The sequence below is a fragment of the Leptonychotes weddellii genome, chromosome 1 (genome assembly GCF_054177405.1).
Source record: "Leptonychotes weddellii isolate Sample4059 chromosome 1, ASM5417740v2, whole genome shotgun sequence".
NCBI classification, from domain to species: Eukaryota; Metazoa; Chordata; class Mammalia; order Carnivora; family Phocidae; genus Leptonychotes; species Leptonychotes weddellii.
Window position 1 is genome coordinate 129,247,717 of NC_138369.1, and position 21,989 is coordinate 129,269,705.

Genomic DNA, 21,989 nt, shown 5'->3' on the forward strand with positions numbered 1-21,989 from the left:
TGCCATGTTAGAGCACAGTACAATAATTGATGCTCATCAAGAAAATGCTAAGGTATATTAGAGATATCATTTCCAGTAAAGGGAAATGTGCATTAAGTTTAAATTTTAAATACAGTTTAAATTTTTTTCATCAGAAATTATTAGAATTAAATATTTAAGTGTTTATGGTATAAAGGAGTAATCTCAAGCTATCTGAAAATATAGAACCTGATTTTTTTTTTTTAAGATTTTATTTATTAGAGAGAGTGAGGGAGAGAGCGAGCACAAGCTGGGGGAGGGGCAGAGGGAGAAGCAGACTCCCCAATGAGCAGGGAGCCCAATGCGGGGCTCCATCCCAGGACTCCTGGATCATGACCTGAGCCAAAGGCAGATGCTTAACTGACTGAGCTACCCAAGTGCCCCCAGAACCTGATTTCTTTTTTTTTTTTTTTTAAAGATTTTATTTATTTATCTGAGAGAGAGAGAATGAGAGAGAGCACATGAGAGGGGGGAGGGTCAGAGGGAGAAGCAGACTCCCTGCTGAGCAGGGAGCCCGATGCGGGACTCGATCCAGGGACTCCAGGATCATGACCTGAGCCGAAGGCAGTCGCTCAACCAACTGAGCCACCCAGGTGCCCACAGAACCTGATTTCTTAAGTAAATTAAATATTACTCCAAAGGGACTTGACTTCTGCCCTTTGCCACAGACCATGTGTTTCTTCTTCACCACTGTATCCCTAGTTCACCTGGGTGTTTGGCACACCAAGTAATACTCAACAAGTATTTATTAAAGTAATGAACAGTTTGGTCACACAAATGTTATTTCCGTCCTAACTTTTCTGTGCTTAAAAGTTATCAGAACAACTTTATAATGACGTTCTGGGGTTTTTTTGGTCTAGCTATTAGATTGAAGAGTTTCATAGACACTCTGAAGGGTATTTAAAATACTAGCTCTAATCTGGTGGTTTAAGCATACAATAATACAAGTTTTAGTATATTTATACAAATACACAAGGAGAAATTAACCCAATGTCCTATATACCCCTAAAAGATTCCTACAAGAACATCTCGGTCCTAACACTTTTAACTCTGAGAAGACTGAAAGCAGGTATGTGATGTTAAGGTTAAGACATAAAAGGTTTTGGGGTGCCTGGGTGGCTCAGTTGGTTAAGCAACTGCCTTCGGCTCAGGTCATGATCCTGGAGTCCCGGGATCGAGTCCCGCATCGGGCTCCCTGCTCAGCAGGGAGTCTGCTTCTCCCTCTGATCCTCCCCCTCTCATGCTCTCTGTCTCCCATTCTCTCTCTCAGATAAATAAATAAAAAATCTTTAAAAAAAAAAAAAAGACATAAAAGGTTTTGACAGATGGTAGGGATTAGGTCTGGCATACTCTGTGCTAGATCTAGGCCTCTCTTGGAGAAAGGACTTTGACAGTGGGGAGAATATGAAGGGACCCAGACCATTATTGCCAAGAATTTTTAAATTTCCTCTATTCATTATATCCTTTTCTTTCTTCAAGTCTTTTTCCTCTTACCTTGGTAAATCGCTTATAATATAGAACTCTTGTCTTATTTATTGAAAAAAGTTTTGTTTTTCCTATTCAAAATTTTCATTAAGTATGTTCTAGTCCTGTACTCTTGAAAGATGTACTACAACAAATAAACGTAGGGGCGCCTGGGTGGTTTGGTCGGTTAAGCGTCTGCCTTTGGCTCAGGTCATGATCCCAGGGTCCTGGGATCAAGCCCGGCATCTGGCTCCCTGCTCCGCAAGAAGCCTGCTTCTCCCTCTCTCACTCCCCCTGCTTGTACTCTCTCTCCTCTCTCTCTCTGTCAAATAAATAAAATCTTAAAAAGTAAATTAAAAAAATGTAGCTTTTATTTTACATCGACACTAATTGATTTTCCCCCTTGGAGTTAATCATCTTTGTTAAGAAAAAGTTTTCCTCTCCTAAAATAGCAGAGTAGGAACATGAACTGCTACAGCTGCCCTTGGGGTTTGAGTGTCAGGCAGTTAATGATGACTACTGGGGATGTGTATGTGAGGGTAGGTCCAAAGACTAAGGAGGAATCACCAGCCCCTATAGGAATAATGGGCTTTGATTAAAGCCTGTGGTGCTGATTGCAGAACCTGTTTCTCTCTTTCTGTCCTTAGTCTTGAGGACTAATTAGTCTTGGCCTAATTTTTTTAAATATAGAAATCCTCATCATAATACTTTAAAAACATAAAACTTCTCAAAAAAGCCTGGCAAGAGACGTGTGTATTTGTTAAGACAAAAAGAAGGCTTGAATCCATGGAGAAATATACCCTAAATGGAAAGTCTAAATAGCATAAACATGTTGTGTCTCTCCAAAGGAATTAGTAATTATAGATCTGATGTCTTTCAGTCCCTCTAATAATCCCTCACCATGCTCACTAGATTAATCTGTATTCTGTATTTTCCATTTTTTCTGGAGTTATATTACATTATTTGTAATATTTCAGAATGTCCTAGATAATATTTTTATATATAATATAAATAAAATATTTCCTTCCAACTTCTCATGCAGTGGTGAATGGGGTATTGTACCTTCATGTCTTTTTTTACTGAGGTATGGATTAGTGAGATTGCACTGTAGTTGGCCATACCTTTATTCAAAATGCCACCATGGAGTGAGAATGTCTGTACTATTGGGCAGTTCACTTAACCTCTCTGGACCTCAGTTTCTTCAACGTGATCTTTATTTACCCCAGATATGCCCTAACAGTAGTTCTAAGGATTGAATGACCTGGTTCTGAAAGTACTTGGCTGACCATAAAGTCTTATGTAAATATAGACATGATCGTTACTAGCTATCTACGGTGATCTAAGACCAGTTTAGTCCTAAGAGTCCTGTCTTGCTAAAGAGAATTTTTATTAATCCTGTAGCTCTTAAGGTATTCAGTACAGATGAGGTGCTGTGGTACTTTCCTTCAATCCTTACATGTAACCTTCTAACTGCTTTTGCATAATATATAAACTACGACCAATCTTCCTTAAGTCATTTTACAAAGATCACAAATGTTTTATTTATTTCTAGATGTAAATGTTTCCAACTCCTTTAGCAAGTTGCACTGTTGTGATAACTTTTAAGTTTTATACAATGGCACATGTATTTTTCAGTAGTGATCTATAATGACCTATGCTTTTTTGCTGACCACCTATATATTACAGACTAAATATATTTATGTATGGTAATGTGGCAGTGAACCAAAACTGAGGAAAGACTAAGCCACTGGAAAGAAAAGTCCTGCTTCTGCAACCCGAGTAACGGAATTAATTCTCTCCAACAAGCCTGGGCTTGTGAAAGCAATGATCATCCTTTATTGATATTTGTATTCTTAGTATCTAGAACACTGTGTGACATTCAGTAAATGTTTGGTGAACTAAACCCAAATGAAGCAGATGTAGTGACTTGTGCTAACAGCAAATGCTCTCTTAAAGGTACATTCTTCATAGAAATAATAATAATAATAACTTTTATTTAGTCCTTAGTAATAATATTTGTGCAAATCCTTAGCTTATATTTTTCAGTCTTTATAGCAAATCTGTGAGGTAGGTGTTGTTAATCTTTTTTTTTTCTTTAACTTACGAGGAAACAAGTTGAGAGAAGTTAAGCAAGTTAATTGAAGTCACACAGCTAGTAAATGATGGTGCCACGTTGTCAGTCCAGATCTGTTAAACTATAAAAATAGCCATGTTTTATGCTCCTCACTGCACTCTACTGACTCACAGTTCAAATTCCTGCTACAGAAAAGGCACTTACACATCTGAGTCCATGTTATGCTAGGTAGTTTAAGGAGATTGGACTTTCTGACAGGGCATAGCTGGAGCCTGGCTGGCAGAACTCTGCCAGGCCTCCTGCGGGCCATATTTATTCATTGGGTAACCGTCTGTCCTGGTTTACTTGTGACTAAGGGTTTTCCTGGGACACAGGAGTTTAAGTTCTAAAACCAAAAAAAAATCCTGAGTGAACCCAGGAGTTGGTAAACCTGTATGCCTCACTTTAATCTTACCAGTTTCAACTCTGAACAAGAGTGAGTATGTGGAGAAGCTAAAGGTAACAAATAAGGAGATAAATAGCTTAATGCAGAGATTCTATTAATTCTGTTTATGTTACCCACTTGAAAAATATCACAGTAAATTTAGGCTTATCTCAATTGGCCGCTTGATAGAATAAACGTTATATAGAACAATATCCTCTAGAAATCGCAAAATTTTTACTTGAAAAAAATACATAATATTTTAAAATATTTTTCAGTAAATCTTGAAATATACATACTTCTTTTGGCAACTGCAGAATTTTATAAGTGTGGCTTAATGTATAATTTTATTAGAAAGCTTTTAAAATTGGGTACCTTGGCCTGACTTTGCGGTGATAAAACATATATAGTACCTATCTGTAAGTTCTGGACTCTAAAACAAGCATAAAAGCAGACCTATCACATAGATGATTAAATAAGACATTTTACTTAAATACTAACAGTTTGGAGATACAGATGAAGGGCAAATGGATATTCATTGTATTACTCTCCTAACTCTTGTATAGATATGAATTTTTCCAAAGTAAAAAGTTGGTAGAAATTAACTACTTTTCTCTTAGAAAAGTAAATTTTTTTTAGTTTATGTATTTGTTTGTTTGTTTATTTTTTTATTTATTTTTAAGTAATCTCAGTGTCCAACATGGGGCTTGAACTCACGACCCCAAGATCAGGAGTCACATGCTCTTCCAATTGAGCCAGCCAGGCACTGCTAGAAAAGTAATTTTAGAATTCTGCTGGGAGACTTTTTTTTGCTAAATGATCTTGATGGGGGAAGGTGGGGAAAATGAGGAAGATAGCCAGAAGGTACCTGTATTTTTGGATCTTCATAATCAGAGCATATTTAGTACATTGGACAAATAGATCTATATATTAATTACTACATTCAAAGTAAAATCTTTATCAATAAAATAAATGATGTTACAAAGACTTTCTTTTATTCACATAGGGTTTTTTGTTTGTTTTGTTTTGTTTTTAAAGATTTTATTTATTTATTTATTTGACTGAGAGATAGAGCCAGAGAATACAACCAGGGGGAGTGGCCGAGGGAGAGGGAGAAGCAGGCTTCCCACTGAGTAGGGCCCGAAGCGGGGCTCGATCCCAGGACCCTGGGATCATGACCTGAGCCGAAGGCAAATGGCTTAACCAACTGAGGCACCCAGGCACCCTGGTTTGTTTTGTTTTTAACTGACATAAATCTTTCACTTTATATAAAGGCATATGAGTAGAAATGGTTAACCTCATTTTATGGAAATTAAAGTTATGTGCATTAACTATGTAAGAATATATGGAATACAAAATTCAGTACTAGAAAAACACTATTTTAAATTTGTACCGTTGAAAGTTGCTTTTCAACCCCATGCTTATTAAATAAAATACTAATAGACCATTTTTTTTAAAATAAGCCTTGTCATGTTTTAGATTTCTAATTAAGCTAACTTTTATTTTTTTATTTTTTTTAAAGATTTTTTGTTTATTTATTTGACAGAGAGAGACACAGCGAGAGAGGGAACACAAGCAGGGGGAGTGGGAGAGGGAGAAGAGGCTTCCCTCTGAGCAGGGAGCCCGATGTGGGGCTCGATCCCAGGACTCTGGGATCATGACCTGAGCCGAAGGCAGACGCTTAACGACTGAGCCACCCAGGTGCCCCTGAGCTAACTTTTAAAAGTATGTTTAAGAACAAGCAAAAACTACAGCTATAAAACTTTTCGAAGAAAGTGTGGAAGAATATCTTTGTGACATAGAATAGGCAATGATTTCTGAGGATACAGAAAGCAATAACCATAAAAAAAAGACATGATAAATTAGATTTCAGCAAAATGAAAAGCATCTCCTCGTGAAAAGAAAATACTAAGAAAATGAATACGCAAACCACAGACTGGGAGAAAATATTTGCAATATGTATATATATGACACATATATATGATAGAGGACTTATATCCAAACTATAAAGGGTATCTGCAACTTAATGTTAAAAAGACAAACAACCCAATTAAAAGTTGGACAAAAGACTTGATCAGATACTTGACAAAGATAAACAAATGACCAATAAGCACCGCAAAAAGTGCTCAACATCATCAGTCATCATGGAAATGTAAAGTAAGGCACAAGACATTATTACACACCTACTAGAATGACTGAAATTAAAACTGACAACACCAGATGTCTAGTGGGGGTGTGCGGCAACCAGTGCTCTCCTACACTGCTTACAGAACTGTAAAATGGAACATCCACTTTGGCGAAATATTTGGCAGATTTTTAAACAGCTTTATTGAGATACAATGTACAAATCATAACATTTATCTATTTTAAGTGTGCAGCTCAGTGAATTTTGGTAAATGGATGCAATCATGAGACTACCAACACAAGACGGATAGCAGTTCCATCACCCATGTGCCCCTTTACACTAGATAAGTCCTTTCCCCTTCACTCAGCCCCGGGCAGCTACTGATCTGCTCTCAGTCAGTATAGTTTTGCCTTTTCTAAAGTTTCATATAGATGAAATCAAGCATTATATAGTGTTTTGTGTCTGGCTTCTTAGCAAACTGTTTTTGAGATTACTGGTATATTTAGAAATGGGCAAAAGAATGGACCTTTCACAAAAAGAAGATAAATGAATGGCCAATACCCACACAAAATGATACTCAATATCATTAGTCATCAGAAAAATACTAATTAAAATGACAGTGAGATACACCTTTCATTCACCACAATAGCTGAAATGAAAGACTGACAACACGAGTGTTGGCAGCTGGAACGCAGATACATTGCTGGTGTGAATGCAAAATGGGATAGCTACTTTCAAAAACAGATTGGCAAGTCTGTTCGTTTGTTTTTTAAGTTAAGCCAACACTTAAATAATTTATCCATTCTACTTGAAGATATTAAAACCATCAAGAATTTCACTGACATGGTGCTGAGCAAAAAAAGCCAGATTAAAAAAAATACATATGATTCCATTTTTTGAGTTCCAGAGTAAGCAAAACTAATTGTATTACTTTTTTTTTTTTTGAAGATTTTATTTATTTATTTGACAGAGACAGACACAGTGAGAGAGGGAACACAAGCAGGGGGAGTGGGAGAAGGAGAAGCAGGCTTCCTGCCGAGCAGGGAGCCCCATGTGGGGCTCGATCCCAGGACCCTGGGATCATGACCTGAGCCGAAGGCAGATGCTTAACCGACTGAGCCACCCAGGCACCCCAAGGGACTGACTCTTGATTTCAGCTCAGGTCTCTATCTCAAGGCAGTGAGTTCAAGCCCTGTGTTGGGGGGCATGGGAAATGGGTTAGAAGCATAGGTGAAGCAAGAATGGCAGTGTTGACATTTTTGAAACTGGTGAGCGCTGTTATATTAGTATACTAGTATACATTATACTGTTTATTTTAGTTCAGAATTTTTCATATTAAAAAGTCAAAAGAATGCCCATTTAATTCTAAATAAGTTAAATCACTAAATGCCATGATAATGTTTATTAGTAAAATTGCATTTAATTTATTTTAAATGTTAATTTTTAAAACCTCGAACTACCCAGTAACAACTAGAGTCTCTCTTTGGCAGCCATGAAGAACTGTACTCAGGTCGCCCTTATGGAGCTCTTGATTCAGGTTTCAATAGTGTGGACAGTGGTGATAAGAGATGGTCAGGGAATGAAGTAAGTGTTTCTTCTATTCTGCATGTTATAACACCTGATTAAGAGACAACAAATGATGAAAATGTAAAGTATCTTAATTGGATTCAATTTCTCATTACATAAAATATGGAAAAGCCAAGGAAGAGGTAAAAATCCCACAGAGTACTGCCATCCAGAAATGATATTCTGTTTCTTTGCCGTCTTTTTATCATGTGTTTTACATGTTTGTTACCTTATTGTCTTGTATAAATAGTTTAATATCCTAGAAAGCCAAATGGGAACTGAGCCAATTACAACTGAAGCCTAAAGTTTGCGGGGCTGGGTGACCTTAAGCAGAGGTTGCGGAAGGGGTGCTACGAGGTGAGAAAATAGGACTATAGGTTGATGGGTAATAAGACAGGAACCTTAGTGAAGACTATTAACATGCTCAAGATAAATAATTTTCTTAACTAATTACATATTTTTCTCTTGTATTTGATTATTATTATGCTTTCTTTTTTTAAGTTAGAAGGTAGAATATTTTAGCTCTCAATGGGTTAATTGATGAAATAAGCTGTTATTAGCAAGACTGATAACCTCCCATTTGTAGCATTACTTCATTCATTCCAAAGCAAATTAACTTTAGACCACAGTCCATTTGTAATTTGGAAAGCTTGTGTATGTATCAAGGGTTGTGTACATAATCATATCTGTATCCATGCAGATACATATATATAGATACTTTAAATTCCTGTTTATTTATAGAGTGATATATAACCTTCCATCGCTTTTTTTTATTATAGTAAAATAAATATACATAACATAAAATGTACCATTTTAACCATTCTTAAGTGTACATTTCAGTGACATTAAGTACATTCAAATTGTTGAGAAACTGTCACTACTGTTCATCTCCAGAACTTTTTTGCTATTTCTTCTTAAATGTAAATTTTAGTGAGTTTATATTATATCCTTGCTTTCAATACTATGTTGTCTAAAGTTTGAAATTATATTTTTAAATGTTACTGCTAATTTTTTTTTAGCCTACAGATGAATTTTCAGATCTGCCTCTTCGAGTAGCAGAAATCACTAAGGAACAAAGACTGCGAAGAGAAAGCCAGTACCAGGAGACTCGCAGCAGTTTAGTAGTAACAAATGGTGGAGGTGAGTGGGACTCCCAACCACAGCCAGAGTCTTTACAGTCACTCTGGTGTTTTTAAGTGGTCATTTTCACATTCGCTCCTTTTGTTTGTGTATCTGTAGCTTCTCCAGCTTTTCTTTTCTTTTCTTTTTTCTCGTCTTGTCTTTTCTTTTTTCTTCTCTTTTTATTTTTTTTTAAAGATTTTATTTATTTATTTTGACAGAGAGAGGGAGACAGCGAGAGAGGGAACGCAAGCAGGGGGAGTGGGAGAGGGAGAAGCAGGCCTCCTGTGGAGCAGGGAGCTCGACCTGGGGCTCGATCCCAGAACCCTGGGATCATGACCTGAGCTGAAGGCAGACACTTAATGACTGAGCCACCCAGGCGCCCCTCTTTTCTTTATTTGAGAGAGATCACGAGCGACGGGGAGAGAGAGAGGGAGAAGCAGACTCCCTGCTGAGCAGGGAGCCCAATGCAGGGCTCAGTCGCAGGACCCTGAGATCGTGACCTGAGCCAAAGGCAGATGCTTAACGACTGAGCCACCCAGGCACCCCTCCAGCTCTTCTTTTAAAGACTTCATCTTCTCATATGATTGGAAAAAAGTTGTTCTCCATTGGGATTAAATTTTAATTTCTCTTAAGTTTTCAGGCTTGAAGTTAAAATACAGTGTTTTTTTATTTCTCTCATTTTTATTTTGGAAGGAAACTTCATTAAAGACTGTTTACCTGGTATAGATCTTTGTTAATCTTGATTTCATCATGATTCTCTTTTGAAGTACTGTTCTCCTTTTTTAAGATTCTCCCTGTGGTCATTATTTGACCACTTCCTGGAATTCAGTGCATTTCTTGACATTCACTTTTTCATTCATCTTGGATTGTATTCTTCAAGGGCATCTGAATCTAAGTTTTCTTTATTTTGGTATTTAAAAATATGTAATTTAAATTCAAAAATTCTTTTAATTTGTAATTTTTTTAGGTTTCATTAACAGGCAGAGCTATTTCTGCTGCTTTGGTGTTCTGGGCAGACTCCTGATTGTAACATTCTATTCAATCTTGCTTTAGTTTGAATTCCCAAATCCTAATGTTTGTTTTATTTATTTAATTTATTTATTTTATTTTATTTATTAAATTATTTTATTTTATTTATTTTTTAATGTTGAGTGTGGAGCCCAACATAGGGCTTGAGCTCACAACCCTGAGATCAAGACCTGAGCTGAGATCAAGAGTTGGATGCCTAAGCAACTGAGCCACCCAGGCGCCGCCCCCCACAAATCCTAACATTTAAATATTGAGGGCCAACTGTAAGGGAAATATTACTTTGATCTAGAAATCTGTCTGACAAGAGCTTTCATCTTTTTTTTAAAGTTTTTACTTTAATTCCAGTTAGTTAATATACAATATTATATTAGTTTCAAATGTACAATATTAGTAATTCAACACTTCCATACATCACCCCATGCCATCACAAAGTGCACTCTTTAATCCCCATCACCTAAATAACCCACCCCCCCCATCCAACCTCCCCTCTGGTAACCATCAGTTTGTTCTCTATAGTTAACAGTCTTTTTCTCGGGGCACTTGGGTGGCTCAGTTGGTTAAGTATCTGCCTTTAGCTCAGGTCACGATCTCAGGGTCCTGGGATCAAGCCCCACATTGGGCTCTCTGCTCATCGGGAAATCTGTATCTCCCTCTCACTCTTCCTCTGTGCTCTCCCTCTCTCTCTCTCTTAAATAAATAAAAATAGAATCTTTTTTAAAAAATAGTCTTTTTCAGGCGCCTGGGTGGCTCAGTTGGTTAAGCGACTGCCTTCGGCTCAGGTCATGATCCTGGAGTCCCTGTATTGAGTCCCGCATTGGGCTCCCTGCTCGGCAGGTAGTCTGCTTTGTCCTCTGACCCTATCCCCTCTCATGTGTTCTCTCTCTCTCAAATAAAAAAAAAAAAAAAAAAGTCTTTTTCTTGATTTGTTTCTTTTTCCCTTTGCTTGTTTTATTTCTTAAATTCCACATGTGAGTGAAATCATACGGTTTTGTCTTTCTCTGACTTATTTCACTTAACATTATACTCTGTAGCTTCATCCATATTGTTGCAAATGGCAAGATTTCATTCTTTTTAATGGCTGAGTAATATTCCTGTGTGTGTGTGTGTGTACACACACACATATATGCTCCACATCTTTATCCATTCGTCTATTGATGGACATTTGGCTGCTTCCATAATTTGGCCATTCTAAATAATGCTGCTATAAACATAGGGGTGCATGTGTCCCTTTGACTTAGTGTTTTTGTGTTCTTTGGGTAAATACCTAGTAATGCAATTGTGGGATCATAAGGTAGTTCTATTCTTAACTTTTTGAGGAACCACCATACTGTTTTCCACAGTGACTGCACCAGTTTGCATTCCCACCAGTTGTGCATGAGTGTTCCTTTTCTCCACATCCTCGCCAACACCTGTTGCTTCTTGTGTTGTTGATTTTAGCCATTCTGACAGGTGTGAGGTGATATCTCATTGTAGTTTTGATATGCATTTCCCTGATGATGAGCGATGATGAGCATCTTTTCATGTGTCTCTTGGCCATCTGATGTCTTCTTAAGAGCTTTCATCCTTGAATGATGATTTCAGTTAAGTGGCTTGCTCTCTTTTTTTTCTTACCATTTTATATTCTTTTGTACTCCTGTTACTTACCATTCCATTCACATTTTAGTGGTTTTCTTTTTAATTTTGCTTTCATATGAGATATCTTTTCCTTTAGTTCATTTCAGACTTAAAATATTTTTGTCTTGATCTGTGCTGTCCAGTATGGTAGCCACTAGCCACATGTGGTTATTGAGCATTTGAAATGAGGCCTTTCTGATGTTTTTTTTTTTTAAAGTTTTCTTAATTTAAGTAATCTTTACACCTGACATGGGGCTTGAACTCACAACCCTGAGATCAAGAGTTGCATGCTCTTCCTACTGAGCCAGCCAGGTGCCCCTGAAATGAGGCCTTTCTAAATTGAGATGTACTATAACTGTAAAATACACATTGGGTTTTGAAGCCTTTACATGGAGGGAAAAAAAAGAATGTAAAATATCAGTGATACTTTATATTAATTATACGCTATAATGACACTATTTTAGATATATTAGACAAAGTAAAATATATTATTAAAACTAATGTCACCTTGGGCACCTGGGTGGCTCAGTTGGTTAAGCGACTGCCTTCGGCTCAGGTCATGATCCTGGAGTCCCGGGATCGAGTCCTGCATCGGGCTCCCTGCTGGGCGGGGAGTCTGCTTCTCCCTCTGACCCTCCTCCCTCTCATGCTCTCTGTCTCTCATTCTCTCTCTTGCAAATAAATAAAAAAATCTTAAAAAAAAAAAAAAAAAAACTAATGTCACCTTTTCTTTTGACTTTTTTTTAATGTGCTACTAGATAATTTTTTAATACTTATGTGGTTCACTTTAATGGCTTGCATTCTATTTCTCTTGGACTGTACTGATCTAGGTAGTATGAAAAGGTGATATTGCTTTCTTGAGAAGTAGTCATAAAATGAACCATTTATTTAGTCACACAAATTGTAGCTCATTGAAAAAAATGCATTTATATACCTGGTTTCTAACGTGGGTATAGACCTTTCCATCCTTTTACCTGTTATTATAACTCTGGTAACTCAAAATTTGTTTTTATATTAATGGCCATTATGGAATTATTTAGAAATAAATGAATCAGAGGGGCCTGGATACCTCTGTCGGTTAGGTGTCCAGCTCTTGATTTTGGCTTAGATCATGATCTCAACTCTCAACACGGAGTCTGCTTGAGACTCCCTCTGCCCCTCCCCCTGCTCTTTCTCTCTCTCTCTCAAATAAATAATTGAATCTGAAAACAGAGAAATAGACTTCTCTGAGTTCATTATTCCCAGCAACTGCAACTTTTAGGTAGTCTGTAGAACATCATACAATAATGATTGGGGTTTAGTCTCTGGAGAAACCTTAGAAAGCTTAGTAGCAAGGTTTTTCTTTCCCTAGTATGCCATTTTAACCAGCTTTTAAATATAGTTACTTTTGGGGACATGTGGCTGGCTCAGTTAATGGAGCATGCAACTCTTGATCTCGAGGTTGTGGGTTCAAGCCCCAGGTCAAGTGTAGAGATTGCTTAAAACTACAACCTTAAAAAAAAGTTACTTTTTAAACTTAAAATAATGGGGCACTCCCAAACTTATTAGAATAAATAATGATGGGGCTATATCTTACTCATATACCTCTCACCCCAAAGCATTTTGAGAAGCAAAAATTCTCAAATGATTCCCTTCCATCCCCAAACTGCTACAAAATATCTACACTGCTGACCTCTAGAAAATAAATTTCAAAATAAGAAAATCATTGTTCTAATTATGAACAACAGTTACAGGAAGAGAAACAGTGGTCAGCAGCTGTTTCTTTATCTCTGAGTCCACTTTTCTTCTATCCTTTCTCTTTCATTTTGACTTGACCGTGTTAGGTTTTCTTACTCCCAGTTCCTTGAACAGATAGGATTAAGCCCTCAAGCTAAAACAGGGGAAAAAATGTAAAAGAAGATATACCCCCCAGGGCGCCTGGGTGGCTCAGTTGGTTAAGCGACTGCCTTCGGCTCAGGTCGTGATCCTGGAGTCCCGCATCGGGCTCCCTGCTCGGCGGGGAGTCTGCTTCTCCCTCTGACCCTCCCCCCTCTCATGCTCTATCTCATTCTCTCTCTCAAATAAATAAAATCTTTAAAAAAAAAAAAAAGAAGAAGATATACCCCACAGTGTTTAAAAATTATTCTTCCTCTCTTTGTCTCACAGACTCAGACTGTCTTGTTTAAAACAGTAAAGAGCTATCCAAAGAAAAAAGCAATATTAGAGGTCTGTAATCCCATAATTACTATCAATTACTGCATTCTTTAGTCAATTAGGACTAAGATTTTTCTGGAACCTATTTTTGTGAGTGGCCATGGACTTAAAAAGAAAGGCTTACCTAATTTACACTTCTTCTCATTCCTCCCACTGTCAGAATAGAAAATGTTAGGGAAAAGGAAAGAATGCAACTGAATGTGTTTATTGGCTGTTGAATTTGACTATTCTTTCCTGGTGTGTGTGTGTGCGTATGTGTATGTGTGTGTATGGTGTGGACAGTGGAACATGATCTGGACCAGATCGACTACATTGACAGCTGCACTGCGGAGGAGGAAGAGGATGAGATGAGACAGCCCAAGGGGCTGGAACCAGACAGCCTCAGTTCCCAGTTTATGGCGTATATTGAACACCGGCGAATCTCTCATGAGGTAATACACACTTTTAAGCCTAAATATGTTGCTGTCCCCTAGTAAAAACAGTTCATGATGGTATAAATTTCTGTCATATTAGTGATTTATTGGTTTAGGCCTAATTATTTGTTTTATAATGTTCAGCCCCAATTTTATGATTGAATTTTTCAGATTTATTATAGAAAGTCGGACAGTAGTCTCAAATAGGGTTTGGCTTTATTTTTCAAATAAAAAGACAGATTTCAGAATCTTGAAGAAGGAATAGGAAGAGTCCTAAGAGTATCCTATGCCTTTGAAGAAAATGCAAGCGACTGTAATGCTTTTTATTCATTATTGTTCTTTCCATTTTTTTATTATTACTAACTGGTACATCATAGCTTCATTAGTAATTATAAGAGTCGAACCATACTGCAGACTTTGGAGCAATGTACAAACTTAACCATAGAATTTTTATAATGCATTAATTATATTGGAGCTTTTATGCTAAGTCACACAGAATATAAATTGTTTGCCATTATAGTTCTTGGGTGTCTCTTATAGTGGAGCCCTGAGTTGCCTTAGAAAACAAATGAACATTCAGCCCACTGTAGAATTGCTGCCAATCCCCCAAGGGGCTCCAGTGGAAATTGCATTCTTCAGCATATCTAGTCAGCATAATGAAATGGCTCCACTTCAGTGTGTGTGATGTTAATGTCTGGAGTTGGTCCCAGGCTCTGAGCAGGGGTTATTTGAGAAACACTTGGGGCCTTTTTGGAGAGTGATGTATTTAGCCTTTTAGAAATAGAGGATAATCACTCAAGTGGGATGTGTTGTGGAGCGATATTACCATTCTTAAAAAAAAAAAAAAATCCTCAGTTTTCCTGTCTGAAGACTTTTGACCACAGTATTTTTTGTTGGTTTTCAGAAGACACTCTTGTATTTAAAGTTGGATAAAGATATTTAAATCAAAGTCCTGCAGCCCAGAAATAGCAGTGTACCAGGAGATTAATGAAACTACATATGACTCAGGATATGAACATTCTTACTAGAACAAAGGGCGACTACTTTGAAGAAAAAGTGAAAATTAACAATGCACATTGTAATCTTAAAGGGAGTCTTTTTCCTTGTGGTCTTTCTCTTTGATCATTTTATGTATAGATGAGGTATTTCTACTAAAAGTAAAAATGCCTGTTATACTACTACTGGAAATTGTATCATTTTTTAATCCATCATATTTGCTATTTTGTAATTTTTTTTTTAATTCCAGCTATACTTGTGTGGTAGTCTTCATGATTCTATGTTATAACGCTCTTTATGACTTCTGTATCATAAGGTCTTCTAAAATTTGGCATCTATAAAAATGTGATGAAGTAGTAGTATTTTAGATGGTTTAACAACCACCTAAAGTGTTATATTCTTGAATACTATCTAAGAATGGGTTGATAAAAAAAAGAACCTTTTTGAGATTTTAAACACTCTGCTATTGTTTAATTCTAATACTTCTCATACATAGAGGTATTATGATAAAATAGCGTATAGCTTATATTTATAGGGTATTATATTTACTTTTAAAATTAAACCAACATCACATTCGTCATGAAAATTTCATGTACCTCTTGCAATAATTTTAGATAATTGCCATATTGTAAAACCAATGTATTAAGTCACTGATGTTAACATACTAGGACAGATTTTTATTTATTTTAAAAAGTCATATTCACTTACATTAGAATAATTATTCTTTAATCAGGGTTCTAGAATTATATCTCATTTTGTATGATCCTCATGCCCAGACTTTAAAAGAGTCTTCTGTAGTCCTTTGCAGTAACTCACCGAAGATTTTCAAGTTCTATGTGATTACCTGTTTCTTGGAGATAGACTGTAAATAGTTTTACATTTGATTTTTTTTTTTTAAGATTTTATTTATTTATTTGTCAGAGAGAGAGAGTGCGCAAGCAGGGGGAGCGGCAAGCAGAGGGAGAAGCCAGGCTCCCTGCTGAGCAAGGAGCCTGAGGCGGGACTCGATCCCAGGACCCTGAGATCATGACCTGAGCCGAAGGCAGATGCTTAACGGACTGAGCCACCCAGGCGTCCCTTACATTTGATTTTTTTTAGATACCCTTTTTGGATAAGTTGCTTTCTATCCCTTAAAGAATACCCATTTTAATGATTATTTTTGGTGTTGAAATCAGATTGTATTGCTTCTATAGATTCTCATTTGACAAAATAAATGCTGTAATAACCTATAAGCCTCTACCTTTGATTTATAATTTTATTTCTCAGTATGTGGTCCATATCACTGAGGCCAGTTGAATTTTCCTCAGTAATGGTTTTTTGAAATGACCCTTACCCTTTAGTTTATAAATAAATTGTCAATATTCTTCTTATGGTTAGCACCATATTTTTACCATAAATAGAAATTAATTTTTGCTTTATCTTAATATTCCACCAATATCCCCAGGACTGTTTGTATCACTAACATAAGTAACAATTTATGATGAAGAATGTCATCTGCCCGGGGCATCTGGGTGGCTCATTCGGTTAAGCGTCTGCCTTTGGCTCAGGTCATAATCTCAGGGTCCTGGGATAGAGCCCCATGTTGGGCTCCCTGCTCAGCGTGGAGTCTGCTCCTCCCTCTCCTTCTGCTACTCCCCCCCACCCCCACTTGTGCTCTCTCGCATGGTCTCTCTCTCTCAAATAAATAAATAAAATCTTTTTTAAAAAATGTAATCTCTCCTTATTACTTGAAATACACAAAAGAGACTGAGCACAAGTTAGGGTAGGGCAGGTGGGAATTCCTGTTCTGGATGGAAATTTGTACTAGATGGCCCCTAAGATCCTCTCAGGCTCTAACATCTTATCATTTAGTAAATATTACTGTATGGTCAGTGTAATTTATATAATACAGTGAGAAGGAAATCTACTTTTTTTAAGAGTGTCTTGGTATAGTGTTTGGAATAGTGTTTTGCTTATCAAAGCAGTAATATAGCCTATAATGAATACTTTTATTTATTTTATTTCTTCCTTTTTTAAAAGATTTTATTTATTCATTTGAGAGAAAGAGAATGAGAGAGAGCATGAGAGGGGGGAGGGTCAGAGGGAGAAGCAGACGCCCCACTGAGCAGGGAGCCCAACACGCGACTGATCCCCGCACTCCAGGATCAGGACCCGAGCAGAAGGCAGTCGCTCAACCAACTGAGCCACCCAGGTGCCCTAATGAATACTTTTAAAGATGAAAATTCACATTTGAAAAAAAAATTCACATTTGAAGATTTTGTTAAAATATTTTTTAGTGTGATCTACAGATCCTTAAATGCCAAATCGAATGTGGACTGTGCAGTCACAGTGTTATGGATACATCCATTAAATTGATTCATTTCTGCTTTTTTGGCCTAGGGTTCACCCATAAAGCCAGTACCTCTGAGGGAGTTTCAAAAAACAGAGGACATGAGAAGATATTCACATCAAAACAGGTTTGAAAAAACCAATTCTCCTCATTTGTTTCTGTCTTTAAAAGTCATTAATAAGAGCATGAAATGGTTTTGGTTTTGTGCAGACCTATGTATGATGAAGATGTTTAGACACTGTGTATTTAGAGCTGAGTGACAGTGTGCTTTGTGCTCATGTAATAGAAAAAGAAGTAAAATTGATTTATTGATTCTAAATTCAGATTGCCTAAACCGTTACCTGTATAATTATTTGATTTGAAGATACTTAATGGCAGTGAGATTTTATGGTGATATGTCTGGAGTTATGCATAAAGAATGCTAAATGAATTTCAGGAGTCCTGAAATTTTTTTTTGCTTAAACTTTTGACTAGAAACAGGGACTTAGAGACAGCAATATGTATCCTCCTTCCTATCTCAACTGATACGATCTTTTCAGTACACTTAGTACTTCACAGAATATTTCTAAAATTAACTTGACTACTTAGAGTACTACTGCTTATTCTTAAATTCCAAAAGTTTCTTGCCACACACTATATCACAATAGTTGGAAAATTCACAGCCTTTGGGTCTTTGCTTCCTCTCTGTTTTTATGAAGTCTTAAAGCAGTAGACTTGATAAACTTGTTCTTAAGCAACAGTAAATTTCCTTTGTAGAAAGTGTTGTACATAGATCTTTACTTATACTTGACGGGATATTAAAATTGTTTAGGAAACGGAGATACAGATGGGTAAAGAAAATGTGGGGAGAACAGTGCAAGAAAAAAATCTCATAATTGGCCTTTTATAGTCTCATCAGTTAGTTCTTGGGGATTTAGTTAAATTTCGTATCTTTGAAATTTATCTCAGAATGGCTTTTTAGTTGCCATGAGTCCTTATATTGAGGGTGTGGTCTTTTGAGATTCCTGTTTTGCACAGGGGTTTGCTATTGTGTTTTTCTACTTTGGGTGGTTCCATGCTTTATCTCCTGTCCCTCTTACCTCCTGCATCCATCATAAGTAAAACTCAGGTCTCTAGAATTTAATAGAAACTCTCAAGATGAAAGCCAGCTTTTTTTTGTTTTTCTCAGTTACCTTATATATTAGTTTTCTAATACTCATGTAACAAATTACCACAAATTTAGTGGCTTAAAACATAATATCTAAGTTTATAATATCTCAGTTCTGTAGGATAGAAGTGTGGGCAAGCCTTCATTCTTGCCTTCATTTTCCCCTTAGGGTCTCGTAAGCCAAAGTCACGGCACTGGCTGGCCTAGATTCTTACCTGCAGACCCTGGGGGAGAACCCACTTCCAGGCCCATGCAGGTTGTAGGCAGAATTTAATTGCATATAGTTATAGCACTGAGGTCCCTGTTACTTTGCTGGTTATCAGCTGGGACTCGTTTTTAGCTTCTGGAGTCTACCTACATTCCTTGGTTCATAGCTCCCTCCATCTTCAAGTCAGCAATGGCGAGCCATTTTGAATCTCTTCTCACATTTTCACTCTCTCTGATTTCCCTTTCTGTCACATCCCACAGACTCTTTTGCTTTCCTCTTCTGTTTTTTCCCCCAGTTTTACTGAGAAATAATTGACATAAGTCACTGCATAAGTTTAAGGCATACAGCGTGATGGTTTGATTTACATATATTATGAAATGATCACAATAGGTTTAGTTAATAGCCATCATCTCATATAAATACAAAAAAAATTCTTTTCCTCCTTGTGATAAGAACTTTTAGGGTTTACTCTCTTAACAACTTTCCTGTATATCACACAGCAATGCTAACTATAGTCATCATGTTATACATTACATCCCTAGTACTCATTTATCTTATAGCTGAAGTTTGTAGCTTTGACCACTTCCCTCCAATTGCCCCCCCCGCCCTCTTCTGCTTTTAAGGGTTCCCATGATTACATTAGATCCACCTGGATAATTTTCCCATTTCAGGGTCAACCAGTTAGTAACCTTAATTTCATTTGCCAAGTCCTTTTTGACATGTAACATATTTACTGGAGTAACACCAGGGGGTGGAAGTCATAGGGGCCAAAAATCTGTCTACCTAACCTTAACCCAGCGTTCCTGTTTTTACCACTTTTTTAGAAATTCTTGCTCTGCCAGCACTGAGGGAATCTTCCCTTATTGGAGCCTGTGCTTTCAGACCTAGTAGTTTTCCATTTATATTCATAGTCACCCACTATTAAGTGAAAGACTGGTGGCGCCTGGGTGGCTCAGTCGGTTAAGCATCTGCCTTTGGCTCAGGTCATGATCCCACAGTCCAGGGATTGAGCCCCACGTCGGGCTCCCTGTTCAGCGAGGAGTCTGCTTCTCCCTGTCTCTCTGCCCCTCTCCCCACTTGTGCTCTCTCTCTCTCTCAATAAATAAAATCATTAAAAAATAAAAAAAATAAAAATAAAAAAAAAGGACAGACCTTGGATTCAAACTCCGTTACAACTAATTCTAACGTCCATGACTTTAACCACTACGGTACCATGTTGCTTCTCCCAGACTATTCACAGTACTGGACTCACTTGTGTCTCATTCTTTATTGGTTATATCTCAGCCAGAAATCTTACTCTACCAATCCACTCTTCTCTTTTCTTGAAAAATTTTGACTAAGAATGTACTGCCTAGGAGTGCTAATAAGATAAAGGTTGGGAAGGATTAGTAAAAAAATTAAGGAAGTTTTTTTTCCAGCTTCAGTGTTATTTTAAACCTTGTCTAAGGGAGTTATTAAGTAATTTGTTCTATACCTTTAAAATAAATATAATTTATTCTGTCAAAATGTTTTAGGGGGTGGTATTTTAATTATTTTAGTAAAGATAAGATATATGGTTATAGATCATATAAAACAGGTTTTTTTTTTTAACTTTTTTTTGATGCCTGGAAATTTAAAAAAAAAAAATTTGTGAATACTTCAAAGATGTGGAACCAATATAAGAAAAGAAAAGATACAAGAAGAGAAAGACAACAAGAGTGTGGCTTAAGTTTTGCTTTTTTACATATTACCTTTTTTTCAGTTTAGGGAAGTATAAGGTAGGCCAGTGTTTCTCAATAGGTTCTAGCACCACTCTTCAGTGGATATTTGAAACATGTTTATTTTATTTGGGAATTGGCTGCCAAAATGATTATAGGTGTTACTGGCAGGCACCTATAATGTGCAGGACAATCTTGTGCAACAAAAAAATTATCTGAAATGTTGTGACACTCCTATTGAGAACCATATTCATAGATGAAAAGGCACCAAGGAGCAACCAAGCTGTGATGGGCCAACATTAGCACCTGATGATTGGCTTGAGGGAGCTGTGTTCTCACTGCCACTTTTATTCTTCCATATGCCATGCTTCACTCTTTACTGCCATCTTTAACTTTTCACAGCTTAGTTTTTGCCATTGCAGGTAATTGTTTTCTATATGTGTGCCCATATGCTTTTAAGTCTCCCTGCTCTTTGCTTTCTCCTTCCTACACTCTGCCTCTGTAGAGTGGGGAAGTGTGGAATAGTAGAAGCCACTAATCTCCAAATCAGGGGGCTTGAATTCTAATCCAGCCTCGGGCCCAAGTAGCTATCATTGAACTTCTGAGGGCCTTAGTTTTCTCTCTTGTAAAGTTAGTGGCATGGACTCTATGATTTCTGAGGTACCTCCAGTTCTTGTAGGCTGCATACCTAGAAGATGAGAAAGCAGACTACCACCAAGTCAGATAAAGGACTACTGGCCGCATCACCTTGGGAAAGTTACTTAACTTCCATGCCTCAGCTTCTCAACTGTAGAATGAGGATTATAATAGTTCTACTCCTAAGATTGCATGAAGAATAATTGAGAAACACTGTGTATAAAATACTTCACAGGGCATATGTAGTACATGGTAGGAGCTCAAAGATTGTTAGTTTCTGTGTGCCTCTGAAAAACGTTGCCCCAAAAAATGACATGAATTGTAGTTGATAAATGCAGAAGAGGTATTGATTACACATGTACATCAAGAAGAAAGGTCCCAATTTTAAAGAACAAGAAGATTCTTAAAAAGACCTTTTCTTTTTTTTTTTTAATTTTTTTTTTTAAGATTTTATTTATTTGCGAGAGAGAATGAGAGACAGAGAGCACGAGAGGGAGGAGGGTCAGAGGGAGAAGCAGACTCCCTGCTGAGCAGGGAGCCTGATGTGGGACTCGATCCCGGGACTCCAGGATCATGACCTGAGCCGAAGGCAGTCGCTTAACCAACTGAGCCACCCAGGCGCCCTTAAAAAGACCTTTTCTAAGAAGATCTCCGTAGGTTGGAATCTATAGAAAAGGCTTGAAGTAAGGAATTAATATATGATATTGCTAGAGAAAAGATTCCATAGTGGGTATGTTTCTGAAATGGGGTAAGAGTCCTGAAAGCCAGGTGGAATTTGTATTATTATTAGTTAGTAATAAGAAACAACTGGAGCTTTGGGGGATTTATTTTTATTTCCCTAGTAACATACTGATTTAATGCATTTAAATCAGCCTGACAGGCTAGTAATCATAGTTTAAAATTTCAGGTCCTAAATGTCACAACGTCACTGCTCCCA

At 37.1% G+C, this 21,989-nt stretch overlaps 1 protein-coding gene across 1 annotated transcript in view; it reads left to right on the forward strand.

Annotated features, from left to right (window-relative positions):
• Positions 1 to 21,989, forward strand: part of LRCH3 (leucine rich repeats and calponin homology domain containing 3) — a 109,486-nt gene that overhangs the window by 60,010 nt on the left and 27,487 nt on the right. The window contains exons 7-10 of the mRNA XM_081814631.1: positions 7,593 to 7,686; positions 8,688 to 8,808; positions 13,909 to 14,057; positions 17,415 to 17,621. Coding sequence (XP_081670757.1) covers positions 7,593 to 7,686; positions 8,688 to 8,808; positions 13,909 to 14,057; positions 17,415 to 17,621 — 571 coding nt within the window. The remainder of the gene's footprint in view (positions 1 to 7,592; positions 7,687 to 8,687; positions 8,809 to 13,908; positions 14,058 to 17,414; positions 17,622 to 21,989) is intronic.